Source organism: Triturus cristatus, chromosome 1_2 (assembly GCF_964204655.1).
Source record: "Triturus cristatus chromosome 1_2, aTriCri1.1, whole genome shotgun sequence".
NCBI classification, from domain to species: Eukaryota; Metazoa; Chordata; class Amphibia; order Caudata; family Salamandridae; genus Triturus; species Triturus cristatus.
In genome coordinates, this window is record NC_140580.1 from 1,000,299,163 (window position 1) to 1,000,317,338 (window position 18,176).

Here is an 18,176-nt window from a genome sequence, read left to right on the forward strand (position 1 = left end):
TGCACCACGTTCTTCCTGCAATCAATTGGTAGAAAGTGAAGGAAAATTTGTAGAGCCTACAGCTTCCAAAAGCATTGTGCGAAAACATGAGCAATTTGCACTTTACCAGATGGCCTATCAGAGCAGACCTTAAAGGAGACCACATAGAGCCTCTAGAGTTGATTTGATCACTTCTGCTAAATTTGCTCACAACTCACGAGCACTTCGCCACCACATGTCACTGTTCTCCTTGAGAGCACCTCCTGTTATGTGGGTTTTGCGTGACATATTTGAATATCATTGATACCACAATGATTTGTGATAAAATTGCTCATCGCATGAGAATCTTGTGTTTGTTTGCTTACAAGACTAGATAATAACAAGGGAGAGCAGCTGGAGTGCATGCTCAGTGGTATGAGCTGCCCAGCAATAATACAGTTGCCTCTAATACAAGTACCAAAAATAGGCCCATCTTCTGTTTGGTTGATACTAAAATGCAGTCATAATTTGGGGGCAATGGGCCGCTCACATCCCTGTTCTTTAGTGCCACTGCACCTGATGCACTATTGAAAGCTACACACCTGGAGCTACCGTTGAGCTACTGCAGTTTGCACTCAGGGCCCTCTTTTTGAATTTCCCTAGTTTTATATGAAGATCTATCTACACTAAAATGATATTCTAATTCAGATCTTCAATGCGCAGTGTGAAGGCCTCATGAGGGAAAAAATTGAGCTATTGGATCTTCTTCTGCTTGGAGCCATGCTGCCAGGAGTGCAAGCCACCACAGGTACCATTGCCATCCACACTGGTGGTGTTCAATCAAACATCACCTCAAGGCTTAAAGCCTGAGCCTGATGTTGGATGTCAGAGCATGTATTAGAGTGTACTAACAAAGTCTGTACCGCAGATTGCGTTTACTGAGGCCCGAAGGTCGCCTTGTGCATGTGTGGTGGCAACGTTGTTGATGGTGGAACTCCAGTCATAAATGTGCTCTGTGTTGAACTGTAGTCTATTTTGCTGGTGTCCCTGCATGTATGCTGCTCTAGTGCCCTTGTACCCTACTGGTTTGAGACAGCCCCTGAAAGGCATTTGTGGGCAGGTGCTGTGATAAGGAATCATACAAAGATAATTGTTAATCACCAAGATTTAGCTGCCTATACGTACTGGGGCTGTAGTATGTTTTTTCTTAATTTTTTCTACTGTGAAGATATAATTAATGTAAGCAGCAAGTGAAAAGAATGCACACAAATTACAGAATGTAGTGATCAAAAATGCTGTAAAAAGCCAGCTTCTTTTTTCTAATTATTGATTGTTTTTCTGGGCAAACTAGACGGGTTCTGAACACTATAAACACTTAAATGCATAAGCAGCAGGACCAGAGGGACCTGTAAACCACGACCCCCCTTGCCCCGAAGTGTTATGCCACATTCATGTGGAAGTCGTTATCCCTGATGACTGATTCAGGTTCTTCTGGGACCATTCCCACAGATTAATCTTTAGAACAATTGTTAGATTTACTATTTCTGTCCGAAAGGGGGGTCAATGTACACAAGGCTTGAAGGATCTATGGAAGTTAGGAACTATCCTAGATGAAGGAACAGGTTTAGGGGATTAAGGATTCGGATTGTGGGGCATTAATAAAGCATAAATTCCCAGAGATGATTTTCCACGAGTTCAGGAAGTTGAATGGGGACTTTTTTCACAAAGTTACATTAAAGAAAAATTTGATACTGGTTAAAGAAAGTTAGAGGGAGTTCCCTTGAATGTGAGAGATGAACTCAAAACACTGCTAGATGAATTAATCGAAGCGGGAAAAAGAAATATAATCTTGTGAATCTGAGTCTCCTGTTGTTTTGACCAGAAAAGCTGAAAATAAATTACGATTGTGTATATACCTAAAGCAGTTTGTGGTGATGTGCTTGCCATTACATTCCACATTCCAGATCATCTTGCCCAGAATGTGGAATGTGGTGTGATGAGGTGTCAATCTTGTCAATTCGACTTCAGGAAGGTTATGTTCACGGTGCACAATACGAAGGTACTTTGGCCAAATCCCTGCCTATGTGGGGACATTTTGACGCTCCTTCAGTGGATTAGAACACCCCCAAAAGACGAAAGAAACTATTTTCAAATGCATTTACTCACTCCTATTTTAGTAATTAATATGGGCTGGTTTCAAATGTAAGAAGGATGGGTATTTATTTTTAGAAATGAGTGACTTGAAGAAGGCATTGTCCTCACTGTCTCAGTGTTATGACGTGTGGTTTGGAGGACAATCATTTTGGAAGTGCATGGATTAAGTGATAATTGTCCAGACAGTTTTTAATTTTGCTTAGGGCATCATTGTCAAATAAATGACATTGGCATCTCCTGTGTACTCGTGGACTGGGTATTATGTCTGTGTATCAACCACGGAGGTGAGTGAGGGCTCCTGCACTTCACTAGTTGGCAAGATGCCTAGATGAGGCTCTCCCTGTTAGCAATTCTGAAGCTCGAATCCTGAAAAGTCAGCTCAACCTTTCATCTTTCTGAGGGCGGTATATTGATTATCATACATTTTGATGAGAGTAAGACCTGCTCTTTTTACCACTCCTGTTGTGGGTTTTATAAAGAACACCTTTTTGCATATTTGTATCCTTTTAGAAGCAAGTTCTTAACATACCTGTAGGCCTGTGTTCGATGTTTGAGGTACAGGCCTTGCAATTAGACGTTTGACCAAAATCTTAGCCCTTTGCCAATCTACTAGGTCTTTTGCAGCACTGCCTTCCTTCTGACTGTAAGCACTTTCAGTGCCTGCCGTGACTGGTCTAATTTGAATTGACGGATAATTTTCTGCTTCTCTATATAAAAATATATCTTATTTTTTGTGACATTCTTTTTAAAAACTCTTTGTTCTTTTCTATGATTTTTGATTTAGTTACAGATAACTGTTCCCATAGCTTATACCTTCCTTGTATATATAATATTTTGTCTTATCATCAATCCTTGATGCAGGGGCAAAGAATTGCAAGGAGCTGCTGGACAGAGGGGTCATTCTGAGCGGCTGGTACACCATCTGCCCCGAGGATGGCAAACCCATGACTGTGTTCTGTGACATGGACACCGATGGAGGAGGATGGATTGTAAGTTACCAAGTTGGTGGCGTAATATGGACACTATTAAGGGATTCCTCTATTTCTTCATGCAATAAACCCCCTGTTTTTTTGTAAAACATGTTTTTTTTTGTTATGAAACCATCCGAAGTTTTCTCTACACTGGTATATCAAACAAATTATAAGTGTTTCATCATCAGAACGTAAAAAACCCTAATCGCAGTAGCAGAGTGGAACTGTTACAAAAACTGAGGAACTTATGCATGAGAGCCCTGTGTCACTTTTGCACCGCGTAAAGTGGTACATGCGTGACACAGGGCTCCCATAAAGATTTATGAAACCACCCTCAGTGGCTTTGAGTGGCCTCATAAATCATGAGTAAGGCAACGCAGTGTAAATCGTTTTTTCCGTGGGTTTTCCCATGCAAAATCCATGAAATATTTACTGACTGATGTACACTTGTGGAAGCATCAAGTTTGTACACCTCTCAATTCTGCAGGACACAAAGGAAGAGAAAAAAGCCTCAGACGATTGTTTTTGTGCAGGAAGGTGCCCCTTCCAGCACAAAACAATCATACCTGCAACAGAAGCATCTTTACACGATCGTGCAAGGGTGTTTACCTGGGTGCAAAGCTGCCAAATCTGCACCAGGGCAGGCAGAAAGGACAGGAATGCACCGTACCGCTTAAACAGAGTGCATTCCTGGCATGACCAGGCAAGTCAACAACGTCTCCTCGGCATGCTTCAACATCCTACGCATGCTACGGAAGATCTTCTGGTGGATCCCCACCGAGACTAGGAAGACCGTCACCCAGGCCCTCGTCACCAGCCGACTGGACTACGGCAACGCCCTCTACGCCGGTACCACCGCCAAACTCCAGAAGAGACTCCAGCGGATCCAGAACGCCTCAGCCAGACTCATCCTCGACATCCCACGAACCAGCCACATCTCCGGACATCTGAGAGACCTTCACTGGCTCCCCGTCAACAAAAGAATCACCTTCCGCCTCCTCACCCACGCACACAAAGCCCTACACGACCAAGGCCCGAGCTACCTCAACAGCCGGATCAACTTCTACGCTCCCAAACGCCACCTCCGATCAGCCAACCACGCCCTCGCCGCCGTCCCCCGCATCCGAAGAGCGACTACAGGAGGAAGGTCCTTCTCCTACCTGGCCGCCAAGACCTGGAACTCCCTCCCGACCGACCTGCGCCTGACCCAAGACCACCTCTCCTTCAGGAAGAAGCTGAAGACCTGGCTGTTCGAGCAGTAGCGGCTCCCCCCCCCCAGCGCCTTGAGACCCTACGGGTATGTAGCGCGCTTTATAAGTGTCACTGATTGATTGATTGATTGATTCCTGCCCTTTCACTTTGGCGTAGGGCAGCACAGCGCAGCAAGCTGCCTTCCTGATCTGCCCTATGCCAAAATGCCATAAATGAGGCCCTGCAGGCCTTACTACAAAAGTTTTAATAAGTGGTAATCAACATAAAAACTCTCTGGAAGAGTATATTGTTATGTGTTCCTTCTTAGGTGTGACTTGCATACAGCGAGACTCTGTCAAGAGTAGCACAATGGGTTGGAATTTTACCACAAGAGATTGCTAGTGGTTAGACTATGTGCAAGCATTTCTACAATCACCTTTTGTGTGTTTTTTATTCTAAATCGTCCCGGGCCAGATTTATCATTTGTTGCAACGCAGTAAGACAACTTGATAGGCTGCATCAAATGAGAGAAAAGGAATACCCCATAATTACTGACATACGACACATTCCTGCTCTCTCTCTGCACTGGTGCACTTGTGACTGCCAAGCGCCGGCACTTGCATCATGGTGCAGGGGTGCCTGTGTTCCAGCCAGGATTGTTATTGTGCAGGAAGGGAGGCATTTCCCTCTTGTTATGTGTACTGCAGAATGCAGCACACATAGAAAGAGGAAATAATGAGGAGAAATAAGCATATTTCTCCTTGTTGTCCCTCACCTGGGAAGGCAGTGCATTTTGATGATGCATTCCCAGGTTTACTATTCTTAGCAAATCTGGGGATGTGCTAAAAACCATGGGTGGATGCATGGGAACACTCACCCTCCACATGTGGAATGCTTTCCACACAGAGAGCAATGCAAGGCAGCGAGTTGCACTGCCTTGCTTTTCTCCAGATTTACTATACCATGCAGAGTCATGCAAGGCAGCTCTGCGTGGCATAGTAAATATCACTTAATGACTTCTGTTGCCTTGTGTCTCTTTGCGTGATGCAACGGAGACACAAGCCCTTAGCAAATCTGGGCCATAGTCTTGGGGTAGGGTGACACAACAGTTGTGAAATACCCAATCCATCTCTGCAGTCTCACTCAGTTTGCATCCAGCCAGAGGCCTGGCAGGGGAAAGTAATTAACTGAAATAATATTGGAAATCATAACAAAGTTGGAGTTAGCAAAAGAGCTACAGTTTAATTGGCACACGAGAAAGTGAACCCTAAATATAAGAATGATTATCTGATAACTCAAGACTGTTGGACTTGGCCCTTCTGGCCGGTTCACCCCGAAACTTTTTGCGTAATATGGTGACTTGGTTTAGTGATTTTAGTGACTTCCGCGCACTTTACCGCTGTGTCCCAGGGTAAAGTGCGTGCGTGTTGTGAGGTTGGCCTGCCCTCCCATAGGAATGCATGGGGGAATGTATGTGTCCCGGTAGTTCCTGATGCGTGGGGTGTGCAGGCCCGTGTTTGGTATGTGCGGACTCGTGGGAGTGAATGCTGCGCGTTGATGTGTGCGGCGTGCATGTACCTGGTGTGGAAGTGCCACTTCTAGAAGTGGGCACTTCAGTGTGCAGTCTGAAATGTGTGGCTTGTCTGGCGATTGGCTGGTGAGGTCAGGTGACGGACTAGGGAATTCCCCAGAGTCAGGAGGAGTCACCCAGTGGTGAATGGGGAGTTAGCATGTTGATGGCTGGGGAGGAGTGTACCTGGGTCCTGAATAGGACAGGGATTACCCCACACAATGCTGGCGCCGGCCCCTGTGGTGCGTCTAATGACCCTAGCCCTGCCAGTGAATAGGGAGAGGGGCTGAGCAAAACAAAGTGCTCAGGAACCTGCTGGAACTGGTTCGCCCCTTCCCTGCACCTTAGACAAAGCCTTGTAATGTATAAAAAGGGGCTGTGTCCCCACAGAAGTGTTCTCTTGCAGGATCATCTGAGGGGGGGCCTGCTGCTGCTGGGCGCCAGGAGAGACCGCCACTGGGGACTGCCTCCCTGCTGGAGGGCCCGGTGTGCTGGCTCTGGGCCCAGCCTGTGCCCCCTGTTCTTTGAGGACTCTTTGCTGGACCTGTTTGGTGATCCATAGCGCCTGGGAGCGCTTCCTAGACTTCGTAGCGCTGTGCGCGCTGGTTTCCTGGACTTGCTCTCTTTGTAGCGCCTGGGAGCGCTTGTGGGGCTTTCCAGCGCTGGGAGCGCTGTGCGTGACCTTGTAGCGCTGTGTGCGCTTTGATCTCGCTGGCGGGTGCCCACCCCGCGATTTTGCCGGTATTTTGCCCAGTTCGGCGGGTGCCCACCCCGCCGTTATACTCGTTGGCGAGGGAGCCTACCCCTCATTGCCGCTGTGAAGGAGAATCACCGCTGCGGCCCGGTTCGAAACCGGAAGTCAGGCGGGTTGAGGGCGGGCCTCCGGGACAACCGGAACTTAGAGAAGGAGGGCGGGAGCCTACCCCGCCTCCTGCCAAGCACCGCGGTCGCAGCCCGGTCGAAGAAGTTAAGATCCAGGCGGGAGCCCACCCCGCGCTGGACTGAGGAGAGGAGCGCGGCGGTCGGAGTTGGTGCGGAGGGGGCGCGAGGCACATTGTCGGTGCCTGCCCCTCCGCGTGGAGAAGAGCCCTCCAGTCCGCCGGCACCAGAGAGAGAGAGGACGACGCGGGAGTCCCCGAGCAGCCCGGTGAGTGTTTTCTTGAGCCCGTGAAGGCTCCAACGTTGCCTGGCCGAGTAGTGGCCACCGGAGCGGCCCCAGAAGGCAGTGGGCTGCTCCAGCGTGAAGGGCCCCATTCTTTCCGAGCCCCGTGAGGCTCCAACGACGGGGGCATTTCTTGTTTAGAGCCACGAAGGCTCTAGGGGGCATATTTTACATGGTCAGAGCCCAGAGAGGGCTCCAGAGGCACGCAGAGTGCCTGAAGTCCGTTTTCCAGCTGCCCAGCACTTAGTGGGCAGCTGCCACGTTTAGGTGGGGGGACCATTCTTGTTCTAGTCTGCGCAGCTGGCGCAGCTTAACTTTGTTGAACACAGGGCGTCCTAGCCCCTTCCAGGCCAGTTGGCCCAGGGACTGCCACAGGTGGTGGCATAGGAGTTTTGCGCAATTGTGTTCCTACTTGCACCTCTGAATGTGTGTTGATGCATCATGTGCCATTGCTTTTACACCTCTGAATGTTTTATGCATCATGTGTGTTCCTTCCTTGCACCTCTGAATGTGTTTTGATGCGTCATGTGCCATTGCTTTTACACCTCTGAATGTTTTTAGGCATCATGTGTTTTTCCTTCCATACACCTCTGAATGTGATGCATCATGTGTAACGATCTATTACCCCTACAGGTATTGTGATACGTAGGTGGTTGTTGCTTTCTCCTAGTACAGGTGGTGCTAGTGAGGTTCTAGTCCCCTGCGTGACAGTCTCCTAAAGTAGTTAGGGTTACGTAGGTGGTACTTCCCCGATACCAGTAAGTACTGGTTGTGTGCTATACCTATTATTTTTGTGCTACAGTGATTTTATATATTTTGTGTGCTAAATATCTAAAAAGTGCTAATTCCTGACAGTGGTCCAGGTGGCCCTGTCTTGTACATAATCCCTTGTAAATTCTGCCCGTGCCTGTTGGCACATTGTAAAGTGTGTGTTTTTATCTAATGTGTTGTGTATAATACAAAGGTTATTTTTATAGAATACCTTGTGTGGAGTTTCCTTTGTGGTGAGACTTGGGTGTTGTTGCTGGGTGCGCGCGCAAACGCTTTACACATCGCCTCAGAGATAAGCCTGACTGCTCGTGCCAAGCTACCAAGGGGGTGAGCAGGGGTTATCTTTGGCGTGTAACTTCCTTGCCCTGACTAGAGTGGTGGTTTCTGCCTGACTTTGGCGCAAGCCTTAGCCAACCAGAAATCGCCAGGTCTAACATTGGTGATCAGCGGTGGGATTTGGACTTGCGTTTGCGCTGTACCGCAGCAGCGACTGGCTACACCACAAAACTCTGCATTAGATAATCACATTTTAGGGATTATTGTTTTGAAGTTCCTTTATTTCTTCTCCTGAAGGTATCATTGTGTAATTGTGTCCAGTACATTTGTCCCCCGCCCTGCGCCCAGAGTTTGGTACCTGTGTCACGTGGTGGTCAGGTTGAGGGATCAGGGGTGGTAGAAACTGCCTTACCAGTCCGAGGGGAGGGTTGTGTGTGGATGGTGTGTGGGACACTAGACAGTGAGTGTGAGTTCTCCAGGATAGAGAGCTCACTGAAACCTTTTGTGAATTGTGTACTCCTGTGTAGCCCCGACCCCCAGGTTCCTTGTGTTGAACTCTTCTCAGGAACGTCCGCCAAAATAGAGCCTGCTTTTAACTTCTGTGGTCTGTTTAGGTACAGTAGGTTGGAGCTGGTAAGGTTCTGTGAGGAGAGGGACATAGAGGTGGGTGAGTTAGATACCCAGTCCAAACTGAGGGACAACCTGATCACCTGGCAAAAGGTTGAGTGGGAGCGAGAGCGCAGCGAGGAAGATAGGGCCCGGGCCGCACGCCGAGAGGGTGGTGGGTCTGAGGAGAGCCCTGAGGAATCTGAGGAGGAGGAAGGTTACCTGACAGGGACGTCAGTAGAGAGTGGAGACCCCATAGATAGGGAGTCCCTTGCTGGGTCCAGTGTCAGGAGCAGCACCCCATCCCTTTCCCTGTCCCCAGAGGAGTGGGTGGATAGGAGGGAAGAGAGGGAGCATCAGCTGGCCATGGAGAAGCTCAGGTTAGAGCATGCCTGGGGGATGGCGCAGCTGACGATGGCAGAGAAAAAGCTGGAGACCGAGAGGGTCTTAGCGCAGGAGAGGATGGCGGAGGCTGAGAGGGCCTTCGCCAGGGAGAAATCAGTGCTGGAGAGTAGATTATCGCCTGCGCGCAGTCGTAGTTTTCTGGGCTCCCCAGGGAGGGTTGAGTCCAGTGGTGGCAGCGAAATAGAGTCCCGTGCGACAAGTCCCACTCCCAGTTTCCCCAGTCTGGTACCTGTTTCCCAAGAGGAGGAGTATAGGTTGAAGTTCAGGGGCAGTAGAAAACCGTCTCACCAGTCGTGGGGGTTGTTTGTGGATGACTGTCATGAGGCACTGTGGGACTGGCTGGAGGTCAACACGGAAGAGGATTTGGATATAGTGCTCAAAATGATTGTCAAAGAGCAGATGCTCAGTAGTTGTTCTCCAGGGTTGCGCCAGCACCTGGTGAGGTATGACTACTTTTGTCCTTGGGCGCTGGCAGAGGAAGCGGAGCGCTGGGAAAGCGCTAGAGGTTCTCTGGAGTCATTAGGGAGTGACTCAAGCAGTGGTTCAGGTATCTTCCAGCCCAGCGTGGTGGAAGAGGCTCCATGTAGCCCAGCTAGGTCCCAGGATAGCGAGGAGGGTGTAGGACCTTACGGCCTGGCTCAGTGGAGCGGGAGTAAGTGGGTGACCGAGGGTCCCCAGACGTACAAAACCCTGCCTCAGGACTTGGGTGGTTTCAGGAGGGAACACCAAGTTGGGGACCTAGGCTGTCCTGTTAGCCTATTTGAGGAGGATCACCTAGTGAGTAGAGGACCGGGAGCGCCTGTAAACAGGGCTCCTGTGGTTCTAGTGTCTGGCAGTACCGCTCCAGTAGGGAGGGTACAGAAGTCCAGCGGGAGGAGTGGCATGGGGCTGTGTTCCCCGGTGGAGGAGCCAGTGGGTCAGAGACCAGCCGGGAGGGCTGAGTCTCCTAGAAGTGACCATGGCGACTACACGTCTGGCCTGGGGGATCTTTGCGCACTGTCAGGTGGACAGGGGACGGGAGATCTGCGCCAGGCAGACGGTCATGCAACATATAAGGCATATGTTACTCTCGGGGGGATGGTGTGTAAATCCCCAGAAGTCCTGGAGTGCCAGGCAATTATTCCACCGAAGGTTTTAGACCGGAGGTTGGAAGGCCAGGTTCAGGAGCAGCCTGACCTGAAGGGTCTGACTACTGTAACCAGTGTCCTGACCGGTTCTTCTTCCAGAGGGGCCGCCCCAGTTGGTAGGGAGCAGGACTCTGGAAGGGGGTGCAGAGGGTGGGAGAGCCCACCTCTGACCCCGGTGCAACCTGAGGGGTTAAACCCTAGGTTGGTAGACCAGCTCTCAGGGAGGGGTCCTGAGCTGGTTGGTGAGGTATGTTACGAGGGTGCCTCTCAAAGGAGGAGAGGGCGGAACCCTAGGAGAAGAGGTAGGGGGAGGAGAGCCTCACCCGTGACTTTTGGTCAGTCTGAGGGTACAGACCCTAGGCTGGAAGATCAGTGGCAGTTTAGAACTACCCTGATGAAGGGTAGAGTGGAGAATGGCTGCTATGTGCCAGGGGTTAATACCCCCCACTCTGTGGTTAGGCAAGGACCAGTGGCACCTGGGTGGCCTAGGGCCTGGTCTTGGCCGCGGACAGCTTGGGAGTACCAGTGGGGTAGCCCAGTTGGTCCGGAGAGTGGTTTGAGAAGAAACCCCAGGGGTTCACCGTGGCGTAGAACAGGAGGGTGTCCCGGCAGTGGCGGGCCCGCGTCCGTGTTCTATCGCCCCAAGCAGGGAAGTCCATCACGGTGGTGATTGGTCTACCCTGCGTTTTGGCTGGAAGGGGGTTGTGTTGGACTTGGCCCTTCTGGCCGGTTCACCCCGAAACTTTTTGCGTAATATGGTGACTTGGTTTAGTGATTTTAGTGACTTCCGCGCACTTTACCGCTGTGTCCCAGGGTAAAGTGCGTGCGTGTTGTGAGGTTGGCCTGCCCTCCCATAGGAATGCATGGGGGAATGTATGTGTCCCGGTAGTTCCTGATGCGTGGGGTGTGCAGGCCCGTGTTTGGTATGTGCGGACTCGTGGGAGTGAATGCTGCGCGTTGATGTGTGCGGCGTGCATGTACCTGGTGTGGAAGTGCCACTTCTAGAAGTGGGCACTTCAGTGTGCAGTCTGAAATGTGTGGCTTGTCTGGCGATTGGCTGGTGAGGTCAGGTGACGGACTAGGGAATTCCCCAGAGTCAGGAGGAGTCACCCAGTGGTGAATGGGGAGTTAGCATGTTGATGGCTGGGGAGGAGTGTACCTGGGTCCTGAATAGGACAGGGATTACCCCACACAATGCTGGCGCCGGCCCCTGTGGTGCGTCTAATGACCCTAGCCCTGCCAGTGAATAGGGAGAGGGGCTGAGCAAAACAAAGTGCTCAGGAACCTGCTGGAACTGGTTCGCCCCTTCCCTGCACCTTAGACAAAGCCTTGTAATGTATAAAAAGGGGCTGTGTCCCCACAGAAGTGTTCTCTTGCAGGATCATCTGAGGGGGGGCCTGCTGCTGCTGGGCGCCAGGAGAGACCGCCACTGGGGACTGCCTCCCTGCTGGAGGGCCCGGTGTGCTGGCTCTGGGCCCAGCCTGTGCCCCCTGTTCTTTGAGGACTCTTTGCTGGACCTGTTTGGTGATCCATAGCGCCTGGGAGCGCTTCCTAGACTTCGTAGCGCTGTGCGCGCTGGTTTCCTGGACTTGCTCTCTTTGTAGCGCCTGGGAGCGCTTGTGGGGCTTTCCAGCGCTGGGAGCGCTGTGCGTGACCTTGTAGCGCTGTGTGCGCTTTGATCTCGCTGGCGGGTGCCCACCCCGCGATTTTGCCGGTATTTTGCCCAGTTCGGCGGGTGCCCACCCCGCCGTTATACTCGTTGGCGAGGGAGCCTACCCCTCATTGCCGCTGTGAAGGAGAATCACCGCTGCGGCCCGGTTCGAAACCGGAAGTCAGGCGGGTTGAGGGCGGGCCTCCGGGACAACCGGAACTTAGAGAAGGAGGGCGGGAGCCTACCCCGCCTCCTGCCAAGCACCGCGGTCGCAGCCCGGTCGAAGAAGTTAAGATCCAGGCGGGAGCCCACCCCGCGCTGGACTGAGGAGAGGAGCGCGGCGGTCGGAGTTGGTGCGGAGGGGGCGCGAGGCACATTGTCGGTGCCTGCCCCTCCGCGTGGAGAAGAGCCCTCCAGTCCGCCGGCACCAGAGAGAGAGAGGACGACGCGGGAGTCCCCGAGCAGCCCGGTGAGTGTTTTCTTGAGCCCGTGAAGGCTCCAACGTTGCCTGGCCGAGTAGTGGCCACCGGAGCGGCCCCAGAAGGCAGTGGGCTGCTCCAGCGTGAAGGGCTCCATTCTTTCCGAGCCCCGTGAGGCTCCAACGACGGGGGCATTTCTTGTTTAGAGCCACGAAGGCTCTAGGGGGCATATTTTACATGGTCAGAGCCCAGAGAGGGCTCCAGAGGCACGCAGAGTGCCTGAAGTCCGTTTTCCAGCTGCCCAGCACTTAGTGGGCAGCTGCCACGTTTAGGTGGGGGGACCATTCTTGTTCTAGTCTGCGCAGCTGGCGCAGCTTAACTTTGTTGAACACAGGGCGTCCTAGCCCCTTCCAGGCCAGTTGGCCCAGGGACTGCCACAGGTGGTGGCATAGGAGTTTTGCGCAATTGTGTTCCTACTTGCACCTCTGAATGTGTGTTGATGCATCATGTGCCATTGCTTTTACACCTCTGAATGTTTTATGCATCATGTGTGTTCCTTCCTTGCACCTCTGAATGTGTTTTGATGCGTCATGTGCCATTGCTTTTACACCTCTGAATGTTTTTAGGCATCATGTGTTTTTCCTTCCATACACCTCTGAATGTGATGCATCATGTGTAACGATCTATTACCCCTACAGGTATTGTGATACGTAGGTGGTTGTTGCTTTCTCCTAGTACAGGTGGTGCTAGTGAGGTTCTAGTCCCCTGCGTGACAGTCTCCTAAAGTAGTTAGGGTTACGTAGGTGGTACTTCCCCGATACCAGTAAGTACTGGTTGTGTGCTATACCTATTATTTTTGTGCTACAGTGATTTTATATATTTTGTGTGCTAAATATCTAAAAAGTGCTAATTCCTGACAGTGGTCCAGGTGGCCCTGTCTTGTACATAATCCCTTGTAAATTCTGCCCGTGCCTGTTGGCACATTGTAAAGTGTGTGTTTTTATCTAATGTGTTGTGTATAATACAAAGGTTATTTTTATAGAATACCTTGTGTGGAGTTTCCTTTGTGGTGGGCCTTGGGTGTTGTTGCTGGGTGCGCGCGCAAACGCTTTACACATCGCCTCAGAGATAAGCCTGACTGCTCGTGCCAAGCTACCAAGGGGGTGAGCAGGGGTTATCTTTGGCGTGTAACTTCCTTGCCCTGACTAGAGTGGTGGTTTCTGCCTGACTTTGGCGCAAGCCTTAGCCAACCAGAAATCGCCAGGTCTAACAAAGACTAATTAAGGCCCCGTCTGCAAGCCTTCAGAAAAACTGATCTTCCAGTCATAAACAGCTCCCTAAAATGGGTCAGGTGGGGGAGCAGTGGCCTCTGTCCATTGCTGCCCAGGAAATCTGCAGCCCTCGTTCTAGTTAGTTAGTAATACAACTCATGGGCTACTTACTGATTGCCTGTCATGTAGAAACATCCGCATGTCATTGGCTATTACCTGTGACTTTACACAAGGTACTACTTAAGCATGGGTGACTTCTGAAAGGGACATAAAATAGAGAGAGAGAGAGAGAGAGAATGTGTGTGCGTGTGTGTCTGCCATGCTTGCCACCTCCAAACGTGGGTGTCTAGGCAGCAACAACCATGAGACTTTTCTCTTCCAGCCAGCCAGTGACTAGGGGGAGGCTATAGTTGTGGCTTGCCAAGGGACCCCAATAACTTCCCAAGAAGGGGAAAATCTTGGTGATCCAGGTTACATCTGTGGAATGGCTCAATCCTGTAATGCTGCACTGCATTCTCCAGTGAATGGGTGGAACACTTAAGTTTTCACTCAGTGTCCCCACCCACTACATCATAGCCATGCTAGTCTCTATGCTCCTTGGCCTAGCAAACTTAACTGGCAGAGACTAAATCATAAGTGGAGAGTGCTTAAATACATTTTTTAACATGTAAAGCAGGAGCTCACATTATAGCATATATTATTGGAAGAAATTTCAGATCCTCAGTGCAAAACAGGAGAGGGCCTTTCGAATATTGTTCTTTTTCTTGCACTTCCTTGCCTTGAGCCTGGCAATGTTGTTTAAGGTGCTGCAAACAGAAGAGCTTGAGCTTGTATGGCATAAACGGTGAAGTGTTTATGTCATAAATAAACGAGAAGACTTTTCCTTCTGGTAAGAATTAATTCAGGTTTATTGGAGAAACCGACAGTCGGATGTATGATGTTACAACGCATGCTTTTACAACGCATGCTGTTACAACGAAATTTTTACAACGCAAATGCAGTGACAACACAAGTCTTTACAACGCAAGTCTTTACATCGACTTGCATTAGATGGCGTGCTAACATTAAAAAAGTGTAATTTACTATTCTAACTCCAGTCCACGTAACAGTAGGGAAGGTGTTTGGATAGTAAACTACACTATTTTTAATGTTAGCACGCCATCTAGTGCAAGTCGATGTAAAGACTTGCGTTGTAATGGCATGCGTTGTCAATGCATTTGCGTTGTAACAGTTTTGTTGTAATGGTAGTGCGTTGTAAAAGTTGCATTGTAAAGGTTGTTCCCCCCGACAGTCGTGACCACATCCCAAGCTGGACAGGTCAACTGTCACCGCTTGGAATCACTACACAACAAAGTAAGAACCCCAGACCACATGAGATTCTAATGCTAGCATAAAGAACTAAAATATGTAAGAACCATTTATAACACATCCTCTTTCCTCCCAAAGAAACAAGGAAAAAAAAACAGAAACAAGAAGAAGGAAAACAGAATGAGAAAGAAAAACAAAACTAAAGCGAAACAAATATAACGATGAAACAACAATCAAGCAATGGATTATACATAATCCTTCAGGTAGGAAGGTGGCTTGCACACTCTAGTACATCTTTCTAGACTAGCAGACTCCAGATCACCCAAAGGTACATTGGAGAGTTCACAATAGTAGAGAAACAATGATCTCTCATAATCTCGCCTTCGTGAACTTGGGTGTCTGGAACAACACGGCTAGAACTGGCACAGTCACCATCACTCATTAACATAGAGCTACTGCAGCTGTAATGATTTTCAACTCTACACGCACCCCTCTTCTGATGCAACGCCACTCAACCATGATTCCACATTTCACCATTCTCAAGCAAAACATTGAAGTCATACACCTGTTTGATCTTATATGGACCTCTGAATTTGGACAATCTTTTCACACACCTACCCGACCTGACCTTTAGCCAATCACCAGCCTTAAAACTATGATCCACACACTCGTTTGTATGTGTTCTACCTCCTTTGCCAAGTCTATTTAGTCTAATCTCCTATTTTAACCATGCTAGGACGATCTTTGAACCAGGTAACCTTCCCCTGATGATTTCAAACTGAGACTTTGAAGTAGCTTCTTTCACGGTAGTGCAATATTTCCAAACAATTGCTTGCACTTGTTTCTCTACACACTCTCCGCTTTCTACTGCCATTTGGATAACACCCTTCACCATTCTATTAGCCCTTTCCACAATGTCATTCCCCTGTGGATTATAAAAGGAAGTACGATGTTGAGAAATACCACACCCTCTTAAAAACGTTATTATCCAAGTTGTGTACCATTATCAGCTATGATAATAGAAGGAACACCTTCCTCCATAAAAATAGTGTCCAAACACTGGATTGTACTATGTGTGGTGATCTCCTTCACAGACTTCACACAAATCTATTTAGAGAATGCGTCAACCAACACCAAAGCAAACTTCAATCCACTGTGTAACTCATTCAACGGACTGATAAAATCCACACAAATAGTTTCCCAGGGTACATTAGGAACCTCAATGTGCCCCACATTGGATTGGGCACCCACATACATTTTTTTCTCACCCTCCTTACATACCAAACAGTTCACCACCCACTCGACCACTTGTTTGTCCAAGCTGGGCCACCAAAATTGATTCTTAGGTCTTTTTTGCATCACAGTTTGTCCCAAATGCCCTTCATGAGCCATTTTTATTATCATTGACCTTAAACCAAAAGGAGGGAAAAACGTCTCACCCCTCATTAGTATGTTATGTCCACAAACACCTAATTCATCAATAAGCTTGATGAAAGGGTGAACAGACACAGATGCACAACTCTCTCTCCTCCCTTTGGATTTCACAACAACCATCACATCTTTCAGCACATGATCCTTCTCCATTTTACAATCCCACTCCTCAGCTGAAAAGGCTCCACTCACACATTCCACAACATCTAAGGCTATGACCAAATTTTCCTCTTTCTCAAATCTAACTTCTAACCGTAGTTTGGCTTCTTGATATTCATTGCGTATGGGTTGTCCTTTGACACCTACAGCTTGTGGTAGATATTAAAAAATATTCTGCCCTTCTTTCCCCAAAGTACATAACAGCAAAGTTACATGGGTAACCAATCCTCCCAAAGAATAGAAGGCTCACCCTGCTGTGTTAATAAACATGGTGGAGTTATAACTGCTAAATGACACACTGCCATACTGGTGAATCAGTGTATGCTGTAATGGGAACTCACTTGTGTAACTGTAGTACAATAAAACACAATTGGTATTACATGAAATGAAACATGCCAATAAATCATCAGGGTACATTTTTATACCTATTTGTAAGTTTGCCTGTCACTTTTTAATCTTCATTGCGGTGCACGATTTCCAATGTATAGGTGTGCGTGTCAACGTGAACTTGTGTCTTTATATGTCTAATCTCCCAATAACGTAGCCAAAGATGTGCGTGTCACTGTAGAAAAACACGCTGTAGAATTAGGAATGATCTCTTATCTTGATGTAAGAGGCAGGGTGTGGTACAATGCGGCAGATTATATTCTAGATACATGAAATGGTGTGTGCATCACCGTTACAATGAGCGCAACGATTGCAAAACAATAAATGTCATGTCACTGAACGTTGGACTGAAAGTCTAGAGTGCTGACAATACTCATACATAGAAATAGTGCCACGTAGTACATTGTTGCATGGGATACACTAATAGAATTCCTTCCAAGATGGGTGAGTATGCGCATTGTGCGTGTGATGTTAAACACGAGCGAGACAATGCTCGATCATTGCGCTGACTCAAAATAATAATTAAAGTACTTGCTGCGTCCTTTTTTCAAATAAAGAGTGTAATCTCAACACCTGAGCACTCCAGTTTTGCTTCTGAGGTGGCAATGTTTTGTTCTTTGTGGGTACGCTGTGGTCACTTGACTGCTCACTCTTCCCTTCACTGTCCCTGTCATTCACTCCACCACAGAAACTCGCCTGGCCAACTCGTTGGCATAAATTGTCATAAATAAACGAGAAGACTTTTCCTTCAGGTAAGAATTCATTCAGGTTTATTGGAGATACTGACAGTCGTGACCACATCCCAAGCTGGCCAGATCAACTGTCACCGCTTGGAATCATTACACAACAAAGTAAGAACCCCAGAGCACATGAGATTCTAACACTAGCATAAAAAACTAAAATACGTAAGAACCATTTATAACAGTTTACTTTTACCAACAGCCAACTTGCAAGTAGTCCAGCAGACTAAGAAGATGAAACAAGTAATCCAAAGGTACTAGTGTAGTTCTTTAGAGGGGGGTAACTTAGCAGTGTTTCTTCTGCACTGTTTCCTATGATAACAATTATCACGTGTACACAACTCAAATCTTTAAGAAGTATTAGAAAAAGTAACTTTTATTAAGTTACCTTTTCCCTGTCCAAAGTCTATCGATACTAATTTACATTATCCTCCAGCTTCAGCCTTCGGGGTGCTCAGGCTCTGATCAGGTATGAAAACTACTCGCAAAACAGAGAAAAAAGCCCTGTGTGAAGGTGTGTGGTTGTTCGCTTGGATGACCACAAGGCTAGCCCCAGGAACATGATTAAAATCAAAGAGGCCTACTCTGTCTCAGGCAAATGTTAGCTGACATCTTGACG

General features: G+C 48.6%; 1 protein-coding gene across 2 annotated transcripts in view; it reads left to right on the top strand.

The window, feature by feature from the left end:
- LOC146868569 (ficolin-2-like) overlaps positions 1–18,176 on the top strand; it is a 304,347-nt gene that overhangs the window by 96,257 nt on the left and 189,914 nt on the right. For both annotated transcript variants that reach the window (XM_085611372.1, XM_085611381.1), the window contains exon 3: positions 2,974–3,101. In XM_085611372.1, coding sequence (XP_085467498.1) covers positions 2,974–3,101 — 128 coding nt within the window. The remainder of the gene's footprint in view (positions 1–2,973; positions 3,102–18,176) is intronic.